The following is a 24,851-nucleotide window of genomic DNA, read 5'->3' on the forward strand; positions in this document are numbered from 1 at the left end:
TAACAATGATTCAAAATTAACCAACCGAGGGACTAATTTGTCCTTCACATTCAATAATTTAATCACAACCCGTCTTTACTCTTTTCTTTCCTCGTTTAATTTCTCAAAACAAAGCCAGCGTTAATCATTTTGGCGTTTTGAGACACACTCACATCTCCCTCTTCGATCTCCCTCTCTGTTCCTCTCATCATCTCGATCACTTTTTGCCACTGTGAAAAATGGACAAGGTTGTAGAAGAGTTGGAAAAGGTGAAGAAAGACTGGAACGAAGCATGCATCAAAACGCAAGACCACATCAATGCAATTGGAGAATACGGTAAATCAGGAAGATCAAAAGATGAAAAGAATTCACTTGCTAGATTGAATGGTATTGCTCAAGATGGTTTAGCGCTTCTTTCTTCTTTGCATTTCAATCTCGATCTTCTCGCTCCTCAGTTGCCTACACAGCAAGAAGTTGATTCTGCTCGTCAATTGCTTCAATCATGGAAAACCCTAACTCAAAAGTACCCTCTCTTTCTCTCTCTGCTTCGTTTTTATTGATTTGTAAAGAAGTGAATTGAATTTCTTGAAATTGTAGAGGTTGAGCAATTTGGTTTCTGGAATTGAAGATTTTCAATCAATTTAGTCTCTGTAACAACATGATTACAAATGCTGATTTGACATGGCACTATCAATTTGTGCATGTTTATAGAAATTTGTTTAGAGCTTCTTTGATCTCTATTTTGATATAAATTCAAATTGGTTAATTTACTATTTTGCAAATTTGAGGGAGGAAATTGTTTTACACAGACAATTTCTAGGAACAAAATGGTGATTTTTACTCAATTCTAAAGGAAATATATTTAAAATGAATGAATCAATGTTAGTCTTTGGGAGTAGTGCGGTTTCAATTTAGTCTCCGGAATTTTTATTATTTCAAAATCGTCCCTGAAATGGAAGTTTTAGCTACTGCAGTTGACAATAATGAACTATAGACTTGTAATTGCAATTCAAATCTTTATGTGTAGAATATAGGTAGTTTTTTTTCTGTGTACCAATCGTGGATTGCTCTGTAGAAACCTGATATGGAGTTTTAGCTACTAATGGTTTAAATAACATTGAAGGGAATTAACTTTGGGGTAGAAAAAAGATGGAGTTTGAAACCTTCAGTAACCAAAGCTTGGCAGTACAAAATACACATACAAGTGGGCTATGGGAACTTTATGTTCTGAGTTCTGATAGTGTTCATGGTCTAGACATCTTGCACTCATTTGTTCTGTTTGACAATTTCCTAAAGATAAGAAAATAATTTAAAGAACATTGTTTTTAGTTTAATAACACACTCCCGATGCTGATTTGCACAAATAATTGGGATCACATCTTTAAGCAATTAAACACAAAGTCAATCAAAGAAAAGGGAGAAGAAGGGAAGAAAAATAGAATTAGAAAACATAAAAACTCCTTCACAATTGTAAATAAGTGAATCTAAGTCCTAGAAATTGTAGGGTGTAAGAAATTCGGTATTCCATATTTACAAATCGGCAAATTAGTTTCTGAAATTGAAGATTGTGGTTAATTTAGATTCTCTGACATCTAATAGGACCAGAAATACTGAGTTGACACATTGTTTTAAGGTATGCTCAACTCAGTTTGATCATGTTTCTGGAAATTTGTTTGGAGCTTCTTTGATCTCTATTTTGATATCCAAAGTCAAAAAAATTGTTTGAATTGATTAACAGAGGAGTAAATTGATTGGTAGTCTTTAATTTCGAGGAATAATTTACCATTTTGAAGGAGGAAATTATCTTACACTTAACTTATGGAACAGAATCGATGGTTCGCTCAATTCTAAAGAAAATGGATTTAAAATGAATGAATCACTGACTTAGACTTTGAAAGTAGTACGCTGTCAATTTAGTCCCTGGATTTTTTTATTATTTCAAAATAGTCCCTCAAATTGAAAATATCTATTTATTTTAGTCTTTTCAGATCAGTCAATTTAGTTTTTGAAAATGCGTGACAGAGACTAACACGATTGAAAATTCTCAAATGAAGTGATTATTTTGTTAATTTCAGAGAGCAAGTTGACATTGTCCAACAATTCCATGACTAAATTGACGATTCGCTTGGTTTAATATAGAGATTAGTAATGATTGTGTTTTAATGTGTTTGCAATTTCTGTTGATAATATATGTTTGTATGTTTTGAACAGTTTGCGGATAAGTTTGAGGAATGCTAATCTACAAGCCAAGGCTAACTTGAGGAAAGCTGCTCAAGAAGAGGCAATATGCTTATTTGAATATCTTTAACCTTAGCATTGTGGTGTTCATTTTGCTTAAATACTTTTCTGGTTTGATTTTCCATTGTTATTGGGAACATCTTCTAGTCATTGACTCTGAACCTATTAGTTATATTGTGGTTGTGGTCGTGGATGTGTGCTATTTGTTTATAGTGATGGATTGGAGAGTGCAATGTAACTTATTCTGATTTTATGCGTTGCAGAGAGAACTACTTCTAGGTGGTGGAGAAGAATCAACAGTTCGCAGACGCAATTTGCAGTACGTCCTTGGTGCAATTTTCAGTTTGCCTTAGTTTTATTCATCGTTTATTCCTATTTCATTAGAATTTCATTTGGCACTTGACATGATGCTGGGATAAAGTATTTTAATTCTCATATATGTGTTCTTCGTCCAGGACAAAAGCTGGAATGACATCTGCAGCAGAGAGCATCACAGAAAGCCTTCGTCGTACTCGTCAATTAATGGTTCAGGTTAGTAGTACTAGTTAGGTTGAGTTAGGTATCTTTCTTTCTAAACTTTAGTTTGATCATGCTCCTGCGTTGTAGTATTTTGTCCCATCCTTTTCCTTTTTAAAATAAGACCCGTTTATGAATGAATAATAATTAGCACACTCGTTGTATCTCTGTGTTGATCAGGAAGTTGAAAGAAACACAGGCACACTTATGACTCTTGGTAGGTATATTTTTCTCCTCTCCTGTCTATATTAATGATTGTTGTTTTATCTTTCTATATCCAGTTTTTAATTTATATAGGTATACACCATGTTTTCTTTTTAGTGTATATGAAATCATTTTAAGCTGACTATATAAGCCGGGTTGGAAAAAAGAAGGGCATGCACTGTAGGTAGGGGATGACTGATGAATTTTGGGTTAATTGGCAGATGTTACATTTATAGCTTCATGCTGCTCTCTGTCAAAAATTAAAAAACAGAGAAATAGAGAAAAATAAAGAGAGAGACAGAGAGATATACAGAACATAGGGAAGTGAAAGGAAATGAGAGACTTGAAAAATGGAAACATCGCAGAAAAGGAGGAAGATAAATTAAGAGAGTATGCAGTTCGCCTGTGAAAGGATATCTCTTAGAACACGGAGTTTTCCGTATATGGCAGAGGTGCAAAGTACGTTTGGTGTAAAATTGATTCTTAGGATTTTATAGTTGGCCTGGTCTGTATTTTCCATCTGTTTTTTTTTTCTTCCTCTTTCTTATATTGATTTCAGTGTGATTTCTGTCATGGCCGTGGTTGGCGTCAACCTGCCATTTAACAACACCGGTGCACTTAAACTAAAATTTCTACTATTAGTAATAATATATTAAGAGAGTCGACTAAAACCAAGATTATCACCAGCGTCCTTGAATGATATATTAAGCATACTGTGTTTGAATTAAAGACCATGATTGAAAGGAAAATAACCTTTGGCTTTCATCCTGCCAAATAATATTTGTATTTTTTTTACCGAAGTAACTTTTGTTAACAACTTTTGGAAATAGGAGAATTTCCAAACTTTTGACAAACAACTATTTTCATCCAAAATGCCACAAACCATGACTGGATTCAATTTTCCCAAAACCATGAAATTGAGAGAAATGAAGTGAGTAATACAAAACTAATTGATATGCGCCTAAAATCAGTGACTTTCAATATTCTTACCATTGTATATAAAGTCATAAGGAACTTCATATCGAGTAGGGTTTGTGTCCACATATTATTTCCTGAATTAATTAAGAGTTTTACTTGAGCAGTTGAGCTTGCCCATTCTAAGTAATGTTTGTCTACAATTAACTCACTCTTTGTAATCATATGAGCGAATAGAAGAAAGAATCGTCAAAAAAAAAAAAAAAAAAAGAGAATAGAAGAAAGAGATTTTAGTTTAAGATTCTTTAATGTAGTTTCTTTGGTATTTAGTTTATAATGGCATGCATAAAATCAAATAGTTTACCATACTTTCTATGGATAGGAATTACATTAATGGTTAAAAATAGAGTTCAATGTCACAAACCAATATTATTGTATCTTAAGACTGTGAATCTGTGATATGATATAAACCGATTATGTTCCTGATCTTTTTAGTATTTAAAACTCTCTTGATGTGATATGAGTAGAGACTTATGGTGAAACTATTCAAGGAGATTTCTATCCCCTGCCACTTTTTGGGCTTGAACTTTGTAGGGTGTTTGGCCAGTGATTTTTAGCACTATGGAAGGCTTTGCAAAGGGATTGACATCTTATCTGATGATGCTCCCCATTTTTATTGTGTGTAAACCAAAGTCCTTTCTTTTAGCTTCTGCTTTTTCCTTCCATAATTCACCTTTTATCCCCCTTTCCTACCTTGCCCCTCCAAAAAATTAAGCATAACTTTGAAGTATAGTAAGATCTTAGAATAGAATTCATCCATTCTAGCCTAAGTCCAAAGAAAAGAAAAATACATGAAGCTGAATATTGAAGAAAAATAAAGTTGACACATGTTGGCAGCCTGTTAAATCATGTTTTAACTTGCTAACAATTGTAAAGCTTGCTCGGTGTTAGAATTCATAAATCTGAATCATTTTATTTTTATGTGTATTCAATTATCCCAAACTGTAGAATGTAATGCATGATTTTCCGAGATGCAGTTAATTACATAGTGCAGCAATGGTTAAGGATATTGTAGTTTGTATTCCTATATGTTGAAATCAAAAGGTCAAACTTTCCATGTGGATGATTTTGGTATGCAGAGCCCTGAATTAGGAAAGGTATATGTAATGGGAAACCGGAGTACATCAGATGATCCTAGCCTCTGAAGTAATTAAGGCATTGCAAATAGAATAGACTAACCAACTACTGTTAGTTTCAGAGGGCTTAGGATAGTCAACAGGGCAGATAATTAAAAGGAGAGAAACTGGAGGGGAGGGGAGGGCAGAGACTGCAGTTAGCATTCAAGGAACATTTCTTGACTTTCTCCTTAAATACAGGTGGCTCTTTTCTTCGAGTCCGGGTTTGCTCCATTTATATACCCTCCATTTGTTGTCCATTTATGAGAGAGATGGACACGAGTGATAGATTAGTGAGACCCATTTTAATAAGTGAACCTCAGTAGTGGGTCCCAGTAATCTTCCACTTGTGTCTATCTCATAAATGGAGGGTAGATAAATGGAGCAAACCTGGACTCCTTTTCTTCAGGGGGAGGCCGTATTCATAGGCAGAGATCCTAGCCTGGCCGCACAAGTATTCAAGACATTGTAAATAGAACAAACAGACTAACTGCTGTTAAGTATTTAGGACTCAAGATAGTTGGGCAGGCTGTAGAATTGAAAGAAGAGAAAGAGGAGAGAGGATGGCAATGGCAATGGCATTGGAAATTTAATTTTGTTTGCGTGTAGTCCAACCTCTCAAATGCCCACGGACAATTCTTGTGTCTTGTATCTTCTACAGTGCCCTAGTTCTGATACCCAATGTTGTCAAAATTGTGATTTAATATGTAGGATTGCACGATACACATTTAATGTAGTTAACCAATCCCGTGACACACCTAAAATCTCCTTTGCGTGTAATGTAAATTCGTTCACTGTTTCTGTTGTTATGCTGGTTGAAATTTTAGTTGAATTAAATTTCTGTTTTGATAAGTTTGTGATACTGATATTGTTTTCATCAATATGATTACAAGAAGTATGAAATAATATTCTCTGTATTTGTTTTGCAAATTGCTTGGATATATAGATGAATCAACTGGAGTGTTAAAAAAGGCTGAAAGTGAATATAAAGGGCATCGCTCATTGTTGACGAGAACTAGAAATCTTCTCTCTACAATGCAACGTCAAGATATCATAGACAGGTAATTAAAAAAATGATTCTTCCCTGAATCCTAACATGGTGGGAGTTTGGAGGTATCAGGTTGTCCTTTTTTACTGTGCACTCACGTTGTTTGGTCTTTTTAAATCCTAACGATCAAGTCGTATACAAACAGGGTGATACTTGGGGTTGGCTTTCTGTTGTTCTCCCTTGCCGTTCTTTATGTTGTTTCCAAGCGTATTGGAATACTTACGTTGCAGAGAAAGGTTACTGGGGCCATAAAAGCTGGTATGATGGGCCAGGCAGGGCTAAGACCACAAGGTGTTGCAGAGAACATGAATCCTCATCAAGTCAGAGTTGATCGTGTTCATAATATAGAGGCTCCTTTAGAACAACAAATACATGATGAACTTTGATACATTTCCAAGAAATGGTGTTGTGTTGTCCGCAGTTTATATCAAGAGATATTGTATACCTTCACACACAACTTTAGCATCCTTCTGATTGCTTAAAATGAAAAGCCATGTGGTACCTTTTTTATTAGAAGGTATCTATGAGAAGATTATTAAGCTGTTTTATGATATCGATTTTGAACCCTTTTTTTTTTTTTTAATCCTGTAGCCATTATAATTTGGGCTAGTGATCTCATATTTGTTGACATAGTGAAAATGTTTATACAAGAAACTTTTTGAAATAACGTGTTGTCTCCTTGCTCTCTCACGGACACATCAAAATCAAAAGTATATTTAACAGCTGGAAATACATGCAATCCAACGAAGCATTCAATTACGCGGGTGCACAAGATTTTTATGAGATATTTTTCGAGATGAATAAACTTGTGATTCAAGTCGAGTTAATGCACTTAGCCCTTTTTTATGGGTCTTCACTTCATTTAACTATAACATAATCATTGGTTATAATCCCTTCCCATTCGATTCCCTTGTTGAGGTGAACTACTCCTATTAACCATCTTAGTTACTTAACTAATATGAAGACTATATCAAAAATAAAGTGTTTATCAATCAATCCAATATATTAGTTTGTGTGAACCACGTATCTATACGCAACTGTAGTAGAATTGTAATAAATAACAAAACTCTCGTTCAAAAGATTTAACACTATTACATGTTTAAGAGTGAATACAAACCCATAAACTTTGATTAAACCAAAAGCGATTCCTTACCGTATCGTCTTTTTTTTTTTTTTGAATGTTACCGTATCGTCTTAGTGCGTTGGGAATCAATTCAAAACATTTGATTTGATATGTATAGAGAACTTTTAGGAGGGAATTTTGGAGTGTGGGACCCTAGAAGTGTTGAAATAATTTGGGCCACAAGCCCAAAGAAGGAATTTGGACCACCAAGACCCATACAGAACAAGGCATCATCGCCCATTGGGCCATTTAGAAACACGCGCCGCAGATATCTATAAGACACTGTCACGCTCCACCACACACCTTTTTCCTTCACATTTCTCATTCTCTTTCTCTCTCTCTCTCTCCGATCGAACCCTCGATCGAAGAAACAATCACACCTTCTCCCTATATCTCCTCCACCACCTTCGCTCCCAATCAATTCTCCAACAACCACAACTAACTCATGGTTCGTTTTCTCTATCTTCTTCTTTAACCGTTCAATTCTTACACATGGCTAACAATTTCCGCGAATTTTGCCTATTTTTTTAATTTAAATTATCATATATGATTGAATTTAGTCCTCTCGATTTCGTCTCCGATTTCAGCTCTTTTTGTTGACTATAGTACAATCCGAGCTGGAATTTTCATGATCTGATCTTTTCATTTCAGCTGCATTTTTTTTTCGTTGCAAATCTCACTTCATTCTCAGATCTGATCTCGTTGTCGATTTCATTGTTTGAATTGGATTATTATCAAATTAATCGTATAATAATTGGATGATTTAGTGGATTGTTAATTTATTATTACAATAGCTTGTGAATTGTGATCTGTGTGGACATATTATCTGATTTCTGTGAATTTTATTTATTTATTTATTTTTATTATTTTGTTTGGGTAAGCTTGTGGATTCAATTTATTTTTTGTAGTAGTTAATTATTGGTGCAATTTTTAATTAGAGAATATTCTTTTTAATAGATTTATTTTGTCTTTTATTAGATTTTTGTAAATAAACTGAAATATTCTATATATTTTTAGCTTGAAGAAGACGCATCTAAACATAAATTGGCTTTTTGTTGTTCTTTACTTAATTTTGCACTAATCACTAGTATTTGTCTATATTCCATTGATTTGGACGGTACTATGCTTGTATAAGGATAACTCACTTTGTTAGCGGGCTACATATTGCTATAACATTTTATCATTCACCATGTATTAATTTACTCTTTATTTTTCAGCTTCTTAAAGATCAGCTATTATGAATTGTTTTGTTTGAGAAAGAGTTTGTCTTTGCCTTTGATTGAAAAATTGACACCTTCTATTCGAAGATTTGTATATTTCCAATGTGATACAAAACTTTTAGGATCTTGTTTTTTTTATCTGTATGAATTGAATTTGGTATGCAGGTTTTACAACACTCACACACAATAAGCACCAATGACTTGCGCCTAGACCCTTTTGGTCTGTAGAAACTTGAAAAATAGGAAATCATGTGAAAATAAGGTGGTATTTTTGTAATAAATTTGAAGTAAGAAATGTAAATGGTTAGCAACTAAAAACTTCTCATCTGATTCAGACTTTTAGTCTTTCTTTCAGATCATGTCATGAACTGTCTTTTTCTTTGTTTTTCTCTTTTGTTGAGTAACAAGTTAAATGACGAAGTTTACTTATTTGTGTACAATCTCATGTGATTGCTGATCTGCTGGTGCATGACATTGATGATTGATTATGATGTGTTTCTAACTGCAATTCTACAGGCAAATGCAGCATCTGGTATGGCAGTCCATGATGACTGCAAGTTAAAGTTTATGGAGCTCAAGGCAAAAAGGACACACCGGTTCATAGTGTATAAGATCGAGGAGAAACAGAAGCAAGTCATTGTGGAAAAGCTTGGTGAGCCAGCTGAAGGCTATGAAAATTTCACTGCATGCCTTCCTGCTGATGAGTGCCGTTATGCTGTCTATGATTTTGAGTATCTGACAGAAGAGAATGTCCCCAAAAGCAGAATTTTTTTCATTGGGTGGTAATGTTTGCTTTTCGATACATGGCTATAGTTTTCCTTGGTTGTTTACTTCCTATCTGCATTAATTCTGTTGGCTTTGTGTGTAGGTCGCCTGATACAGCAAGAGTGAGAAGCAAGATGATTTATGCAAGCACCAAAGAAAGGTTCAAGAGGGAGCTGGATGGAATTCAAATAGAGTTGCAGGCAACTGATCCTACTGAAATGGGTCTTGATGTGTTCAAAAGCCGTGCCAACTAAATAATGATTCTGAATAGTATAGGCTTTCTGGTGGGGGAGCTCCCCTTAAGCCTTAGTTAGTCATATTGAGATATCCATAGTTTGTGGGTTGGTCAACTTGACTAGGTTATGGTCTCAAATTTTCCAAAATTGTGGCATAAAGTGTATTGCACCTTCAACAGGCTTCTCTTGTTCCTGTGTATTTTGTTATGATTTGTGATTTATACAATCTTTTCGTTTGAGTGGCATTTTAGTATATCCTTACTGGGTAAATTTGTAACTGTTTTGTGTGATGATCAGACAACAAATGGGGTTCGCCTTTTTAATATTGACACTAGTCATTCACTAATGCCTTTTGACTTCAGTCATTTCATTTTTTTGTTTTTCTGGTATGGGTATTCAAAGGCCTTCTGTAGTCTTGTTCATGCAAACTCTGTTTATGGGTTTGATGTAGTGAGATCTTATTATATTGGTATGGTGCTTTTGCTCGACACCAGAGTACTTTATTTATTGCATAAAAGAGCTTAGTTGTTGGGAGGAAGGAGTAACTGTTGAGCTTGCTGTGAGTGATCAGTTAATCCATTAGGCACAGTTGTCACTAATTGGTATGCCTTTCCCCATAGCGGGCTTGAGTTTTGTTGAAGTTTTTGTTCCTTTTGTAATATAGTCTCACGAATAGAATCAGGGACTTCATTTTTTATCCTAGTTTTTTTTGTTGTTAGAATGCATAACCACAAACCATTAGGAAATGCGTACTTGCACTGTGAGGTTCTTATGACGCACTAGTTGAGGGCTGGGGTTAGGTTGGGATAATATGGTTGGACTTTTTGGTAAAAAATCGAATTGTGAATCATCGAATTGCGAATCAATTGAAAAAACATAATGAATTGCGAATCAATTAAGTTTTCTTTATTGTACTAACTACTAAGTCTCCCCTTTGCGTTTTTAATATAAAAAAGTCATTTGATTTTCTTTTTTTGGGTGTGCCAGGCTCATGCAATAGTGCAACGCATGAGCGACGCATAAGAAGCCTAGTAGCAAACTACTAAGGTGACCTCTCACCCTCAAAAAAGTAATTTAATACCGTGTGAATAAATTAAAAAATATTTGTACTTAAATGTCGATATTAAGTTATTAAATTCATAATTCATTACTTCGGTAAAAACAAAGTTAGATTCATTACTCAATGGTGCACAAAGAAGAGTCATTAGTCAAAGTGTATTTTGCATGCATTATACTTTTTTTTTTAACAAGTTAAAACGAAACTTCATTAACGGTAATCTTTCCGGCATAAGCTGCACCAGAAGAGACTACAAAGATATACAGGAAGTCACCAAAGTGTATGAGAAAGCATAAAGCAAGAAAGCAAAAGAGCCATGAGACTAAAACTACGACGAGGATAAAGCCTCCAATAATGATAGTAAAAAACAGCTTAATCTTCCCCCTTATGCTTAAAAATCTGATCATTGGGCTCATTTCAAATAATCCAAACCGTACAAAGCCAAACAATGTTCAAGAAAAACCGATCCCTTTTTGAAAAATCACATAACACACCAAAATGCAAACGATGATTAAAAAAAAAATGAAATTGCGACCAACTGTTGTAAAACCTAACCAATTTGCCACCAAATATCTTTATTATGGTTTGAACTTGGGACCTCGCTGGTACTCACTAGTATGGATGTGAGTTTTACGTGGTACTTATCCCTTCGTTCATGATAAAAAAAAATATTGTAATAATTTCTAGCAAAATTCATAACATTTGATAGAATTAAATCTGTGAATTTGGCTCAAGGTGTGAGTAAAAGAGAGATGCCATTAGAAATCATTGAACATGTAAAAAACATTAATTGTTGAGGTACAAGATGAAAGAACACCAATCTTGGCCATATCAATGGATACAAGAGAATTTGATTCGCAAACAACGTTATTATAACCACATGCTACGCCAACTCTAAACCTCTCAGAATCGCCAATTAATTTGACGTTAATGAACGTGTCAAGTGCCAACACCACATAAACCAAAATAATCGAAGATTCATTTACCAAAGAAATTCCGAATTATAGTTCCAAAGCCACACCTATCAGGGTTTGCAAAGGAGCTTCATCAACATTGGGTTTGAAGTAACTTTTGAGAAGTTGCATTCAAAAACTTGTCTAATCATGCGAGAAGCGGCAGAATACTAAGGTTAGATACAACTATACCATGAAAATATTTCATCTGATTAATAGTGAACAATTCGTCCAATTTTTTTTTCCAGGTAAATTTTATTGTACTTGCAAAACCACGTCTATTAGGGTTTGCAAAGGAGCTATTGCAATCATTGAGTTTGATGTAACTTTATGGGAGTTGCATTCAAAAACTTGTCTCATCATGCGAGAAGCGGCAGAATGCCAAGGTTAGATACAATTATACCATGAAAAGATTTAATATGGTTAATAGCGAACAATTCGTCCAATTTTATTTTTCTTCAGAAATTTTCTATTGTACTTCCAAAACCAAACCTATTAGGGTTCATAAAGGAGCAATCCCAAACATTCAATTTGATGTAACTTTCTGGGAGTGGCATTCAAAAACTTGTCTCATTATGCGAGAAGCGATAGCATTATCGAGGTTAGATACAATTATACCATGAAGATATTTAATCTGATCAATAGTGAACAATTCGTCCATTTTTTTTTTAGAAAAAATCTATTATACTTCAAAACCGACACATATCAGGTTCGCAAAGAAGTTATCGTCAGCATTGAATTTGATGTCACTTTTTTTGGAGTTGCATTCAAAAACTTGTCTAATGATGCGAGAAACGGTGGAATTACCAAAGTTTGACACAATTGTACCATGAAAACTTTAATCCGATTAATAGTGAACAATTCGTCCTTTTTTTTTTCAGAAAAAAATATCTTGATTTCTAACCTTCCAAATGAACCAGAAAACAATGGCAAAGAGATAAGTTGCAAGAGCTTGAAGATAAGTTGACAAATCAATCATATGCAAGGTAAAATTATATCACATATTAATGAACACTAACTTTGCATTTGATCTGCTAAAAAATGAAGCACATGATATGACAACTTTAATTGTACAATGTTTAATTTGTAAAACTGTTCTAGGGGACAAGACAAACACGAGGCAAGAGACAACACAAAAATTGAAATTTTTGTTGCTCACTAAACTACAACACAACTTTTTGCCTCGCGTACAAGTTGTTTAAAATACAAAAATAACATTTTGTCCACAATAAATCGTATAAGATCAAAAATTATTCAATACAATGAAAGTTTGTCTTGTGTTATATTATCTTATGTTGTCCTTAAGCAAGTTTATGGCACTAATTAATCATTTCAAACATTTTTTTTTTTGTTACAATTCAACTAAAAAAGAACATTTAAAATTAGGCTTAAAAATATCATATGTCATTTGCTCAAACAAAAAAAAAAAAATCTACATAAAACAAAACAAAATTACAAAACTGATACTGGCGCGGCAAGAGAGTGTGAAACGCAGAGCATGTTTTGATGTCGAATCTTGGGACTGAACAACAACTTGTCTCCGCCGTTGAGCCTCTCCCTTCAGAAGAAGAAGATGAAGAACGATATTTAACGGTAATTTTAATCAATTATTTTATATCTATGCTTTATATTGACTCTCAATTCAATCTAACCGCTACAATTTCTGAAACACCTCTTGTTTTTTGCTGTATCTCTTTTGCACTTAGATTTCATCATTCTTGTCAATTTTTGTTGCATTACTGCTGAACTTCAAATTATGCTAGGTTTAGGTCTACTACATATCCGGTCTCATTTCTCAAGATGTCAATTTGTTGTATTTATGCTCTGTAAATTGAATACATAATTAACCCAGCACGGTGACCGGATACGACACAGACACGTCGTAATAATTTGAGAAAATAAATTAGTTAGATATAATCACGTGTGTCAGACACCAACAAGTGTCGACACCGAAAACGCCTTCAATCATAAGTGCAGTGCTATAGAGTTATGATTGTTTGACTTTGTTGAACGTCATATGAATTGTCTTTCAGAGTGCAACGATGTTTCAATTAACTGTTGCATGTGAAGGAGCAACAAGTTTTGGGGTTACGACGCTTTAGAGTATTTGGCTATGCAGTAACCGAAAATTTGGTAAGGGGGTGTGCTCCACTGTAGTAATTAATCATGGTGCATCCATGCTTATGAATTGGACTCTATGAAAATGACGCACCCCGGCTGACAAGTAGTGCTGTCTCTCCTTATGCCTTTTCTATTTGACGTAAGCCTAGTGTAGGTTTTGTTAAGTGTAACAATGACATATTTTTTTCTTCTTTTGTGGATCATAATTGGGTGGGTACAAGGCTTTGCTTAAGAGATGAATTTGATTTATTTATAGGGGCAAAAATCTTTGGTTTGAGCCGCTGGAGGCTGGGATTGTGGAAGTGTATGGTTTATTAAAGGTTTTCGAGTGTATAAGTGTTTGAGATGAACAAAGTTATTTTATTTTATTTTTTTGGATAGATAGAGAGTTGAAGCCTAGAAACAAACTACAAAGAAACCAAGCAAGGAGTAGCAAAACTAATATTATTGTAGTTGTGTTATGATGTATATTGAGTCTTTTTTTTTGACAATTTATTGGAAGGTTAACATCTAATTTGTGACAGAGTTCATGTGAACCCTCTGATCGGATCATGACGGGTGATACTGTGTGTGCTCCAAATTATAAAGACTTGTCACTAAGCTCTAATCTCGATGTCACGGTAAATGAATCTTCATCTCCACCTAACAATCATTGCGTATGTGTGTTGTTTTAATGTGTGTTAATGGCTATAGCGGGGTTATAGCACTATAGCGTAGCTGAATTTGAACAAATTGTTATTATCCACGATTAACAACATAGTTTTTGCAGTTTGATGTCGCATTGGACTGGAGTTTATTTGTCCTTTTGCCTTTTGCCCCCAGATTCTTTCGTTATGACTATCTGACTCTTTGGTTGGGAGGGAAGAGAATAGAGGAATAAGTTATAACATGGATTCCAAGTTTTGAATATTGTATTTTTGTAAGAAGTTAGTGTGCAGTTTAGTTTGCCTAAATTGGTGATGATTTGCGTTTCAAACTATTATGTCGTGGCAAGACTTGAAGAACCTGATGCTTGATTCTACTTGTATTGAGACTATTTTGTATTTTCGGTTATCTATGTCCAAAAGGGGTCTCCATGTTTTGAGAAAAACAATGGTGCAATGTCATTGGACTGACAAAATTTTTGTTTGTGCTGCAAATTTCAATGAGGTAAACGAGAGAAGTGCACCGATTGTCTTGTGGTCAATGTTAAAAATAAAAGGGAAGGATGCATGGATTTTAATTTTAATTATCCTGACTAACACTTCTAATTTCTGTCACTTTTACTAAGGTGTTAGGATGTCATAGGTGTGTAATGACAATGACTAATTCACATGGTTATTTTGGACTTTTTTTTTTTTGAAGAATGGTTATTTTGGACTTTGTTTATTGAGCATTCGGTCTACAATAATTATTAGATTATAAGTCATTATTGAACTGTTTTGGATATTCATCATGATTTGGGGTGTTCACTTGTGTGAAAGATATAGTTGGTATATTGCTTCAAATATATAATGATAGTATATTGTGAGAGAGAGGAAAAGGTTGCACCAATCAGTAATATAAAATTTCAAATTGGAAACTTGTAGACCATCTTTGAGCTAGGTTGTCAAGATGTTCTCTATGCTGCGAATAATTAATACATGGAGAATGCATTGTTTTATTAGTTTCTATTGGTGACTTCCATATGTATAAAAATACTTTTTGCATGTGCAAATAAATAGAATTTTCTTTTTTTTGATTTCATATGTAAAAGAATCTAATGTTCAATATTGTTTTATTAGAGGTAGCTTATTGATTTTGTTTGACAATATGCTAGATGGAAGATACTTCACCATGCAGCAAGCAATCGCCGGATGGAGAATGCATTGAAATTCCAAGAGATGAAGATGGTGCTCTAATTGAATTTGATTGTCAAGACGATATTTCTGAGGGTAAAAAGGAATTTGTTGCACCTGCCGTCGGAATGGAGTTTGAATCATATGATGATGCTTACAATTATTATATTTGCTATGCCAAAGAGGTTGGATTTTGTGTGAGGATTAAGAATTCATGGTTCAAGCGAAATAGCAAAGAAAAATACGGTGCAGTGCTTTGTTGTAGCAGTCAAGGTTTCAAAAGAATAAAAGATGTTAACAATTTGAGAAAAGAAACCAGAACTGGTTGTCCTGCCATGATAAGGATTAAGTTAGTGGAGTCTCAGAGATGGAGGATATGCGAGGTTACTCTCGAACATAACCACATCTTAGGTGCTAAGATACATAAATCCATTAAAAAGATGGGAAGTGGAACTAAAAATAACTCGTTGCCTAGTTCTGATGCAGAGGGGAAAACAATTAAGGTATATCATGCACTTGTGATAGATACAGAAGGTAATGACAATTTAAACTCCAATGCAAGAGATGACAGAGCTTTCTCCAAATATTCTAATAAGTTGCACCTAAGAAAAGGTGACACACAAGCCATTTATAATTTCCTCTGCCGTATGCAATTGACTAATCCAAACTTCTTTTATTTGATGGATTTCAATGATGAAGGGCATTTAAGGAATGCATTATGGGTTGATGCTAAATCTAGGGCTGCATGCGGTTATTTTAGTGATGTCATTTATCTTGACAACACTTATTTGGTAAACAAATATGAAATCCCTCTTGTGGCTTTAGTTGGAATAAATCACCATGGTCAATCAGTGTTATTAGGTTGTGGCCTGCTTGCAGGTGAAATAATAGAATCATATAAATGGTTGTTTAGAACATGGAACACATGTATATCAGGTTGTTCTCCTCAAACTATTATTACAGATAGATGCAAAGCTTTGCAGAGTGTAATTGCTGAAGTTTTTCCCAGATCTCATCATTGCTTTAGCTTGTCATTAATTATGAAAAAAGTACCAGAAAAACTGGGAGGGTTGCACAATTATGATGCAATCAAGAAAGCGCTGATTAAAGCAGTTTATGAGACATCAAAAGTGATTGAATTCGATGCAGCATGGGGATTCATGATTCAATGTTTTGGAGTTAATGATAATGAGTGGCTTTGTTCACTTTACGAAGACCGAGTTCATTGGGCACCGGTATATCTGAAGGACAAGTTTTTTGCTGGTATGTCTGCAACACGGTCTGGGGAAAGCATTAGTCCTTTTTTCGATAAATATGTCCACAAACAGACTTCTTTGAAGGAGTTTCTTGACAAGTATGAATTAGCTCTTTACAAGAAGTACAAGGAAGGATCTCTTGCAGATATTGAATCGAGAAGCTCAAGCCCTTTGCTAAAAACCAAATGCTCTTTTGAACTGCAGCTCTCTAGTATGTACACAAGAGAATTATTCACCAAGTTCCAACTTGAAGTGGAAGAAATGTTCTCTTGTTTTGGGACAATGCAATTACACGTGGATGGCCCTATCACCGTCTTCTTGGTCAAGGAGCGCGTTTTGATCGAGGGAAACAAACGGGAAATTAAGGATTTTGAAGTTGTGTATAGTAAAACATCAGTTGAAGTTCGTTGTATCTGTTGTTGCTTTAATTTTTATGGATATCTTTGTCGGCATGCGTTGTGTGTACTCAATTTTATTGGGGTGGAGGAGATTCCTCCTAAGTACATTCTTTCGCGGTGGAATAAAGATTACAAGCGCTTTTGTATTCCCGGTCACAACCGTTTTAGTCCTGATGATACTGATACTGACCCTATTCAATGGTCTAATCGGTTATTTAGAAGTGCCTTACAAGTTGTGGAGGAGGGAGTAATTTCTCTGGATCATTACAAGGTAGCGTTGCAGGCTTTTGAAGAATCACTTCATCAGGTTCGTGATGTAGAACACAAACAGGAGTAAACCTTAAATGTACTTGATAAAAATTAGTGCTGGTGTAAATATTTATATCTCTGCTTTACCTCATGGTGTTTAACTTTGCTCATTTTACAATGTCTATAACTTGCATAACTATAGATATTTTTGGTCCTGGGTAGCTTTTCTTGTCATTTCTGCAATAATAATCAATCTAATTCATTTACATAGTGGCGGTAACACTTTGGAAGTTGAACAGTTGACATGCTGTTTCCTGAATGAGTTTTGCTTTAAATGGAGGTAAGCCAAACTCCTCCTGAATAAGTCCTATTTTACCTGATGCATATGGTTTGTGACTGCAGTAGCAGCTGTTCCAAACTTCCAGTGTATCCACTATGTGCCATGATTTGTGTTGTTGGATGCATTGATTCACCTAGTCGAGGGTTTCAAGGTTGTTCGATATTTTTTTTTTGGTAGTGGTTGGGGTTTGAACTCCGGACTAACTGAGTTAAGCTCACGAGGACAAGGTTGTTGACAATCTTAACGCTGAAAAGAACTTTGAAGAAGTAAATAAGATAATATTTGGTAATAATGAGGTTTGAGTCTAGTGGTAGGAATTAAACTCTCAGTCTCACAACTTGACAAACTAAATTTGAATTTCGGCTGGACTCACTTTTATTACTCACACCGTGTCACAGAAGCAAGTTTTGGTAAAGAGTTGTGCTCGATTAATAAAATTAACTGTAGTGATTACATATACTTCTAATCTTATTACTTTTTTTGTCAAGAAGCCTGTTGACTAGGAATTCATTTATTTTAGTAAGTGAAGTGTTTGGGGTTTGAATTCTGGTCCCTACATATAACATGCAACTGAGCTAAATTCACGAAGACATCATATTTTATTATGGGTAATCTCAAAATAATAAATACACTACTTTCTATGTAGAAGTTACTTTTTTTAGCTGATTAAACAATTCTCTAAGGACAATTGTTACCATTTCTCTTTTATTATTTTATTGTGATATATATATATATATACACACACACACTTTTCCGTCTCAAATATAAGAAAAATAATTTTATTAAATAATCTTGAATGTAAATAAATTTAAGTACTTTTATGATATCTATATATACTATACAATATATATATATATATATATATATATATATATATAAAGGAATATAGGATTTTGGGCTGTTTTTTCATTATTTCAATTATAACCTTAAACAATTTTTTTATATTAATGTTATATTGTTGGTGTGATAAAAAAAAATATAAGAATTTATATTATATTTGTTATATTGTTGGTATTATTGAAAAAATAAACATAGTTTGTTGGATTTGTTATAATTTTAAAGTCATAAACATCTATACTTATACTTTTAATCAAAATTTCATAAACATCTATAATTTACAAATGATAATGCAATAAAAATAGCGGAAAGACAGATACATGAATGCTAATCTTACTGCTAGTTATAATAAGAGTAATAATTATAGTGAACTTTTTTTTTTTTTTGAAGAATTATAGTGAACTTTTGTTGCTGCTTACATTTGAGATTAGAGAGAGAATTTTTAGTGAGAAACATTTTTAACCAAAATCAATTCTCTCCACCACACAACCAAACACACGTGATGTTAATTAGGAGTTTATTTGAAAAAGAAACAATAAATATATCTATTAATTTGAAAATTGATATATCTAGCGACAAATTATTAGCCAAATGAGTGTGTATTCAGGGACAAATGAAGTAATATCTTTTATCCATACTTTTTTTCATAACCTTGTTATTGTGTGAAATATCCAATTAATTTTGTGGATAATTAATGTCCATCGAAGAACCTAGATGATCAATTATAGTGTGATCTCCTCTCCCAATGATACCATTTTTCATCCATTAAGACTCGAATCCAAAATTTACAGTGTGATATTCCCTTCCAATAATATTATTTTTCATCCACGAGACTCGAATCCAAGATTTTGCTTATAGCATTTGAGGTAGATATCCAAGATTATATAGATATCCAAGATTTCATCCACGGTCACAAAGAAAGAAAGCAAAACCAAAACAAATTAGGGACCAAAACGAATTAGCCGAACAAGTCACAAAGAAAGCAAAACCAAAACAAATTAGTCGATGTCTATATGAACAAAAGGGTTCGACCACCACATATGAGAATTTAAACGAACATTAATATTAGTTGTCTTCATCAAATGCTATAAACATTAGTATTTGAGGTAGAATTCCTATCATTTTTTATCATATAAATATTTGTGAAAAATTTTCGAGAACTAACATAAAATTGTATTATAGTATGATTTGATGTGTAAACAAAAGTTACAAAATAAATGCATGCTAATTATATTTATTCTCTAAAATAGTTAGAAAATTATTTCCTAAACTTTATTTCAAAACATTTTTGGATTAAATATAAAATATCACCTTATCAAGTTTAGTACTTATAGATAGATACATAGATAGAATTCTTCTTTATAGGTAACAAAAAGGAATAATCTCCTTTATTCAAAAAAGAAAAGAATTAATCTCCATTATATTATATCACCTAAAAAAAAAGTAAAAAATCTTCCTTAATTTTAATTATTGTTATACCAAAATTCACATTGTCTTTCCCTCGAGAAATAATGTAAAAAACAAGAGAAAGGGAACAGAGCAGAGTGCAGAGATCATCTGTTTGAACTGAACTTCTCCGGTGAGTTCCTTATCATGTATTACTTCAATTCATAGATTAACTGTTTAGTTCTTGAAGATTGTGTCACGGATTATGTCCATGTTTTCAGCTTATTTTCATAAGTTCTCCAAAATAGCTTATGAAAAGGGCTTATAACTTATACGAATATGTTGTTTATCGAAATAGTCTATATGAAATTTCGAGTGTTCTTTTTTTATGCAAATAAGTTGATATGTTATGTTTTGATGTATATATATGAGTTGAAATGCAACATCCTATTCTTTAACAGAACTCATGTGAACTCTCTGGCCGAATCATGACCGACAATGCAGCGTGTTCTCCAAATGATAAAGGATTGTCACAAAGCCCTAATCTCGACATCACGGTAAATCTTCATCTTAACCATGGAACTTAATGACTTGTTTTATGCTGTGCTTTTCAGTCTGATGTTGGACTGGATCTTATTTGTCTATCTGCCTCTAACCCAAACTATTTATTTGCAAACAACTCACGCTTTTGTTGAGAAAAGAAAAGAGGAATCAAATTAACGCCAAACTCTGAATTTTTAATCTTTTAAGACTTTAGTGTACTGTATAGTTTTGCTAAATTTCCTGATTGATTTGCATTTCCAACTATGACATTGTGGCAAGTCTTGAAGAACACGACACTCGATCTTTCTCGTATTGAGATACTTTTGTAATTTTCTGTTTTTTAATTTCAAAGTGGTTCTCCAAGTTCTGTGAAAAAATGGTGCAATGTACAATTTTTTCGTTAGTGTGAGATAAATGAGGGAAGAAGTGCACCAATTGTCTTGCAGTCATGGTTACTTAAAATAAAAGGGAGTGGTGCATGGATTTTAATTATCCTGTTTATCACTTCAAATTTTTGTCTTTGTTTATGTTAGCCATTAGGATGTCATAGGTGCCTAATGACATTGATTATTTCACATAATTACTTTGGAATATTTTTTATTGATTAACAGGCATAGAATAATTGTTTTTGAAGAAGGGCATAGAATAATTGTTGATTATAAACAGTGTTGTTAAATAGCAGGATGTGAACAAAAAACTATGAAAACTGCTATGCTGAAACTGTATGCGGCTGCTATTCCCAATCCCAGATCGGCAATAGGGGATATAGCATTAATTCAAAGAGAAAAAAAATTGCGGTTTTTTTTAATGATAACACTGATAGGGGAGCATGTGAGCTGCACATTACCCCTTTAAAATTGTTAACAATATAACCATGATTCAAGGCGGATCAAATCATGCTCTTGATACCATATTAACAATATAAGTTTCAACAGAGAATAAAGAGACGACTAGGGTTCCAATAATATCAATGTCATAACATAATATAATAGCGGATTTATGCGTTTTGCGAATTTCTGGTGTTTTGCGGATTTCTGTGATCCTTTATTTATAACACTGATTATAAATCATTTATCTGAGATCGATGCCAGTCCGTTATGGATGTTCCTCATGATCTTGGCTGTCCACTCGTGTGGAAGATATAGTTGTGGTATTGCTTCAAAGATATAATGATAGTATAGTGGGAAAGGTGAAAACGGGTAGATACAGGATCATGATTGTGTAGGGTGAAAATAAAAGAAACTTCACACCTGTAAGTAATATAAAATTTCATGTTGGGAACTGTAGGCCATCTTTGTGCTTGGTTGTGATATTTCAAGTTCTGTTGTCAAATTCAATGCATACTCAAATTTCTTAGACTGTGTTTAGAATTTGTTTTTTTATTTCATTACTATTTCCAGATAGATGAGGGGTCTCTACAAAGTAAGCAACTACTTGAGGTTGAGGACAAGGGCAACGAGCTTGAGAATGACTGTAGTCAATTGTTTGAGATCGATGGTGGCGAACATGAAAATGGAAGGGAGGAAACCACGGGAGTTGACAGTCATAGTGAAGAATCTCAAAGAACAAAAGACTACGCCCAACCTGTTGAGGGAGTGGAGTTTGAAACTTATGATGATGCCTACAACTATTATAATAGCTATGCCAGGGAAATTGGATTTGCTATTCGGGTTAAATCTTCGTGGACCAAACGTAACAGTAAAGAGAAGCGTGGTGCTGTCTTGTGTTGTAGTTGTGAAGGTTTCAAAACAAATAAAGAAGCTAATAGTCGTAGGAAAGAAACAAGAACAGGCTGTCTAGCAATGATTAGACTGAGAGTAGTGGAATCTAATAGGTGGAGGGTGGATGAAGTCAAGCTTGAGCATAACCATTCATTTGATCCTGAAAGAGCGCAAAACTCTAAATCACATAGGAGGATGGACAGTGGGGCCAAAAGAAAGGTTGAGCCGACTCTAGATGTTGAAGTACGGACAATCAAGTTATATCGAATGCCAACTGTAGATGCTTCTGGTTATGGGAGCTCAAATTCTAATGAAGGAGGAACTAGCAACAACGTTAAGTTTTCCAGGAGACTGAAGCTAAAAAAAGGTGATGCAGAACTTATTTCAAATTACTTCTGCCACCATAAACTGGTGAGTCCTAATTTTTTCTATGTGATGGATCTGAATGATGATGGACAATTGAGGAACATATTTTGGATTGATTCTAGTTCTAGGGCTGCATATAGTTATTTTGGTGACGTGGTTGCATTTGACTCAACATATTTGTCAAACAATTATGAGATTCCACTAGTTGCATTTGTTGGTGTTAATCACCATGGTCAATCTGTTTTGCTAGGATGTGGTCTGCTTGCAGATGAGACATTTGAAACGTATACTTGGTTATTTAGAGCATGGCTTTCTTGTATGTCTAGTCGCCCCCCAGAAACTATTGTTACAAACCGATGTAAGACCATAGAATGTGCAATAGTAGAGGTTTTCCCGAGGGCTCACCATAGAATTTGTCTATTGCAAGTCTTGCAGATCATCCGTGGTTGTCTGGTGCAGTTTCAGGAAGATGAGGCATTTCAGATGGCACTGACAAGAGTGATATATGACCCTAAAACATTAGATGAATTTGAAAGAGATTGGGATTCCCTGACCCAACATTATGCAATAAGAAATCATGCAAAGCTCCGAAGCTTGCACGAGGACAGAGAGCTTTGGGCTCCAGTTTACTCCAAGGACACATTTTTTGCTGGAATTTCTAATTACGAAAAGGGTGAATCTATGATTCCCTTTTTTAAGGGTCATGTGCATCAACAAACTTCTTTGAAAGAATTTTTTGAGATTTATGAATTAGTTCAACAAAAAAAGCAAAAAACTGAAGCTCTTGATGATTTGGAGTCACAAAATTCAAGTCCACAGCTGAAAACAAGATGCCACTATGAGTTGCAACTCTCTAAATTGTACACGAATGCAATATTCAATAAGTTCCAAGATGAGGTGGTGATGATGTCTTCTTGTTTCAGCGTCTCACAAATTCAAACAAACGAGTCTATAGTGACATACATGGTAAAAGAACATCAAGGGGAAGAACCGGTAAGAAATGATAGGCATTTTGAAGTCATGTATGATAAAGCATTAACCGAAGTACGTTGCATTTGTAATTGCTTTAACTTCAAAGGCTACCTATGCAGGCATGCCTTGTATATCCTTAATTACAATGGTGTGGGGGAAATTCCATGTCATTATATTTTGTCAAGATGGAGGAAAGATTTTAAGCGATTGTATGTACCACATCTCAGCTCTGACAATGTTGATATTACCAACCCAGTTCAGTGTTTTGATCATTTGTACAAACGTGGTATGCAAGTAGTTGAAGAAGGCACGATATCCCAAAATCATTATTTGGTTTCTTGGCAGACATTTATAGAGTCTTTGAATAAGGTTCGTTGTGTAACAGACAAGGTTGAATAAATAAATCAGAAATAATGCTAATATGTTGTGCATAAGGTACCATTCATTTTTGTTCACCCATGCCTTCTGATACATAAATTGTTCTCTTATAGTTATAGTTTATGTTAAAAGTTTGCAGAATTATGTGAAAGCATAGAATGTGAATGTCTTTTTGGTTCGTTTACTAAATCAATTTGATCAATGCATAAACCATAGTGGTTGGTGATGCAGGTTGCAGCTGTTAAGGCCATCAAACCCTGCTCGAAATATGTGTTTGGTGGGCCTACATACATGAATTATGATAAAGAGAAATAGTTTGTCTTCTAAGACTGGATGTGACAAACATTTATCAGCTCTTTCAATTAGTATGAGTTCTTGAGACAGATTACTTTAAAGACATCTTTATACCGTTGCTGAAGAAATTTTCAAAGAGGGATCAACAAATATGGGTCATGGCTTTAGGGAGCATCTAGCAGAACAACAATTGTGAGCCGTGAGAATGTGCTTTTGTCCGACTGATTCTTAGCTCGGAAGAAGGATAACTCGCTGCAAGTGTAACATCCATGATTACTACTATGGTGTTGCATTGCCATTAATAAGTGCTTTCGTGCAAAATAGTAATGATGTGTCAAACTAGAGTTTGTAATGTATACTTCAGCACTTTGAACTTAAGGGTTAAGTTGATCCCTGATTGAATAGACCCAAATGGGTTTTCTCTCCATCCATGCTCGGTTAATTTTTTTATTTTTTTATAACACCGTGTTCGCTAAATCTACATTAAAATTGTAGCAGTTGAAATAATATTTAATAATGTCCCGCTAAAATTTCAGTCCATCTGTAACTAAAAAAATAAAAAAATCAGTCCATCTTAGATATGATTTTGGCCATTCTAACAGCAATCTAAAAAATTTCTTTGACATTTAGTGACCATAAATGATGATTGAAATTGTTTGAAGGACAAAAGTGAAAGAAATTTTTAGAGGGATTAAAACAAAAGGTTAGTATATTTATAAAAACCAAAAACATATTTAAAAAATC

The 24,851-nt window shown here is 34.1% G+C and overlaps 4 protein-coding genes across 12 annotated transcripts; all 4 read left to right on the top strand.

Moving 5' to 3' along the window:
- Positions 1-93: 93 nt before the first annotated feature.
- ATSEC20 (Sec20 family protein) lies at positions 94-6,626 on the top strand. Its single transcript, XM_085743296.1, has 7 exons — positions 94-502; positions 2,191-2,260; positions 2,481-2,536; positions 2,673-2,748; positions 2,914-2,950; positions 5,974-6,088; positions 6,221-6,626. The coding sequence occupies exons 1-7, from the start codon at positions 219-221 to the stop codon at positions 6,459-6,461; spliced, it is 879 nt and encodes a 292-aa protein (XP_085599422.1). The 5' UTR covers positions 94-218; the 3' UTR covers positions 6,462-6,626.
- Positions 6,627-7,512: 886 nt separating this feature from the next.
- On the top strand, positions 7,513-9,765 carry LOC146944913 (actin-depolymerizing factor 2). Its single transcript, XM_085743305.1, has 3 exons — positions 7,513-7,646; positions 8,935-9,200; positions 9,287-9,765. The coding sequence occupies exons 1-3, from the start codon at positions 7,644-7,646 to the stop codon at positions 9,435-9,437; spliced, it is 420 nt and encodes a 139-aa protein (XP_085599431.1). The 5' UTR covers positions 7,513-7,643; the 3' UTR covers positions 9,438-9,765.
- A 3,129-nt stretch (positions 9,766-12,894) lies between these two features.
- LOC146944914 (protein FAR1-RELATED SEQUENCE 6-like) lies at positions 12,895-17,491 on the top strand. 2 transcript variants are annotated; one of them, XM_085743297.1, is made up of 3 exons: positions 12,895-13,022; positions 14,075-14,170; positions 15,349-17,491. In XM_085743297.1, the coding sequence occupies exons 1-3, from the start codon at positions 12,936-12,938 to the stop codon at positions 17,356-17,358; spliced, it is 2,193 nt and encodes a 730-aa protein (XP_085599423.1). In that variant the 5' UTR covers positions 12,895-12,935; the 3' UTR covers positions 17,359-17,491. The 2 variants fall into 2 exon arrangements, with proteins under 2 accessions (XP_085599423.1, XP_085599424.1); XM_085743298.1 differs by lacking the exon at positions 14,075-14,170.
- Positions 17,492-19,939: 2,448 nt separating this feature from the next.
- Positions 19,940-24,534, top strand: LOC146944915 (protein FAR1-RELATED SEQUENCE 8-like). 8 transcript variants are annotated; one of them, XR_015026177.1, is made up of 6 exons: positions 19,940-20,026; positions 20,295-20,390; positions 21,777-22,508; positions 22,899-23,456; positions 23,555-23,870; positions 24,045-24,534. XR_015026177.1 is itself a non-coding variant. In XM_085743302.1 (5 exons), exons 2-4 carry the CDS (start codon positions 20,322-20,324, stop codon positions 23,832-23,834), a joined length of 1,737 nt encoding a protein of 578 aa, XP_085599428.1. In that variant the 5' UTR covers positions 19,940-20,026; positions 20,295-20,321; the 3' UTR covers positions 23,835-23,870; positions 24,045-24,534. The 8 variants fall into 8 exon arrangements, 4 of the variants coding, with proteins under 4 accessions (XP_085599428.1, XP_085599427.1, XP_085599426.1 ...); XR_015026178.1 differs by having other exon boundaries at positions 23,555-23,804; XR_015026175.1 differs by having other exon boundaries at positions 21,777-23,456.
- Positions 24,535-24,851: the final 317 nt, after the last annotated feature.

Source organism: Medicago sativa, chromosome 2 (genome assembly GCF_051527215.1).
Source record: "Medicago sativa cultivar Bolivia chromosome 2, Bolivia_mono, whole genome shotgun sequence".
Lineage (NCBI taxonomy): Eukaryota > Viridiplantae > Streptophyta > Magnoliopsida > Fabales > Fabaceae > Medicago > Medicago sativa.

What these genes read in the sequence shown, in the direction of transcription:
- ATSEC20 (XM_085743296.1), top strand. Translation starts at nt 219, where the DNA reads ATGGACAAGGTTGTAGAAGAGTTGGAAAAGGTGAAGAAAGACTGGAAC. An exon ending in GGAAAGCTGCTCAAGAAGAG is followed by an intron (nt 2,261 to 2,480) that starts GCAATATGCTTA and finishes TATGCGTTGCAG; the next exon opens with AGAGAACTACTTCTAGGTGG. An exon ending in AGGCACACTTATGACTCTTG is followed by an intron (nt 2,951 to 5,973) that starts GTAGGTATATTT and finishes TTGGATATATAG; the next exon opens with ATGAATCAACTGGAGTGTTA.
- LOC146944913 (XM_085743305.1), top strand. An exon ending in AGAATTTTTTTCATTGGGTG is followed by an intron (nt 9,201 to 9,286) that starts GTAATGTTTGCT and finishes CTTTGTGTGTAG; the next exon opens with GTCGCCTGATACAGCAAGAG.
- LOC146944914 (XM_085743297.1), top strand. Translation starts at nt 12,936, where the DNA reads ATGTCGAATCTTGGGACTGAACAACAACTTGTCTCCGCCGTTGAGCCT. An exon ending in ATGAAGAACGATATTTAACG is followed by an intron (nt 13,023 to 14,074) that starts GTAATTTTAATC and finishes AATTTGTGACAG; the next exon opens with AGTTCATGTGAACCCTCTGA. An exon ending in GCTCTAATCTCGATGTCACG is followed by an intron (nt 14,171 to 15,348) that starts GTAAATGAATCT and finishes ACAATATGCTAG; the next exon opens with ATGGAAGATACTTCACCATG.
- LOC146944915 (XM_085743299.1), top strand. Translation starts at nt 20,322, where the DNA reads ATGACCGACAATGCAGCGTGTTCTCCAAATGATAAAGGATTGTCACAA. An exon ending in GCCCTAATCTCGACATCACG is followed by an intron (nt 20,391 to 21,776) that starts GTAAATCTTCAT and finishes TACTATTTCCAG; the next exon opens with ATAGATGAGGGGTCTCTACA. An exon ending in TTATAGAGTCTTTGAATAAG is followed by an intron (nt 23,805 to 24,044) that starts GTTCGTTGTGTA and finishes TTGGTGATGCAG; the next exon opens with GTTGCAGCTGTTAAGGCCAT.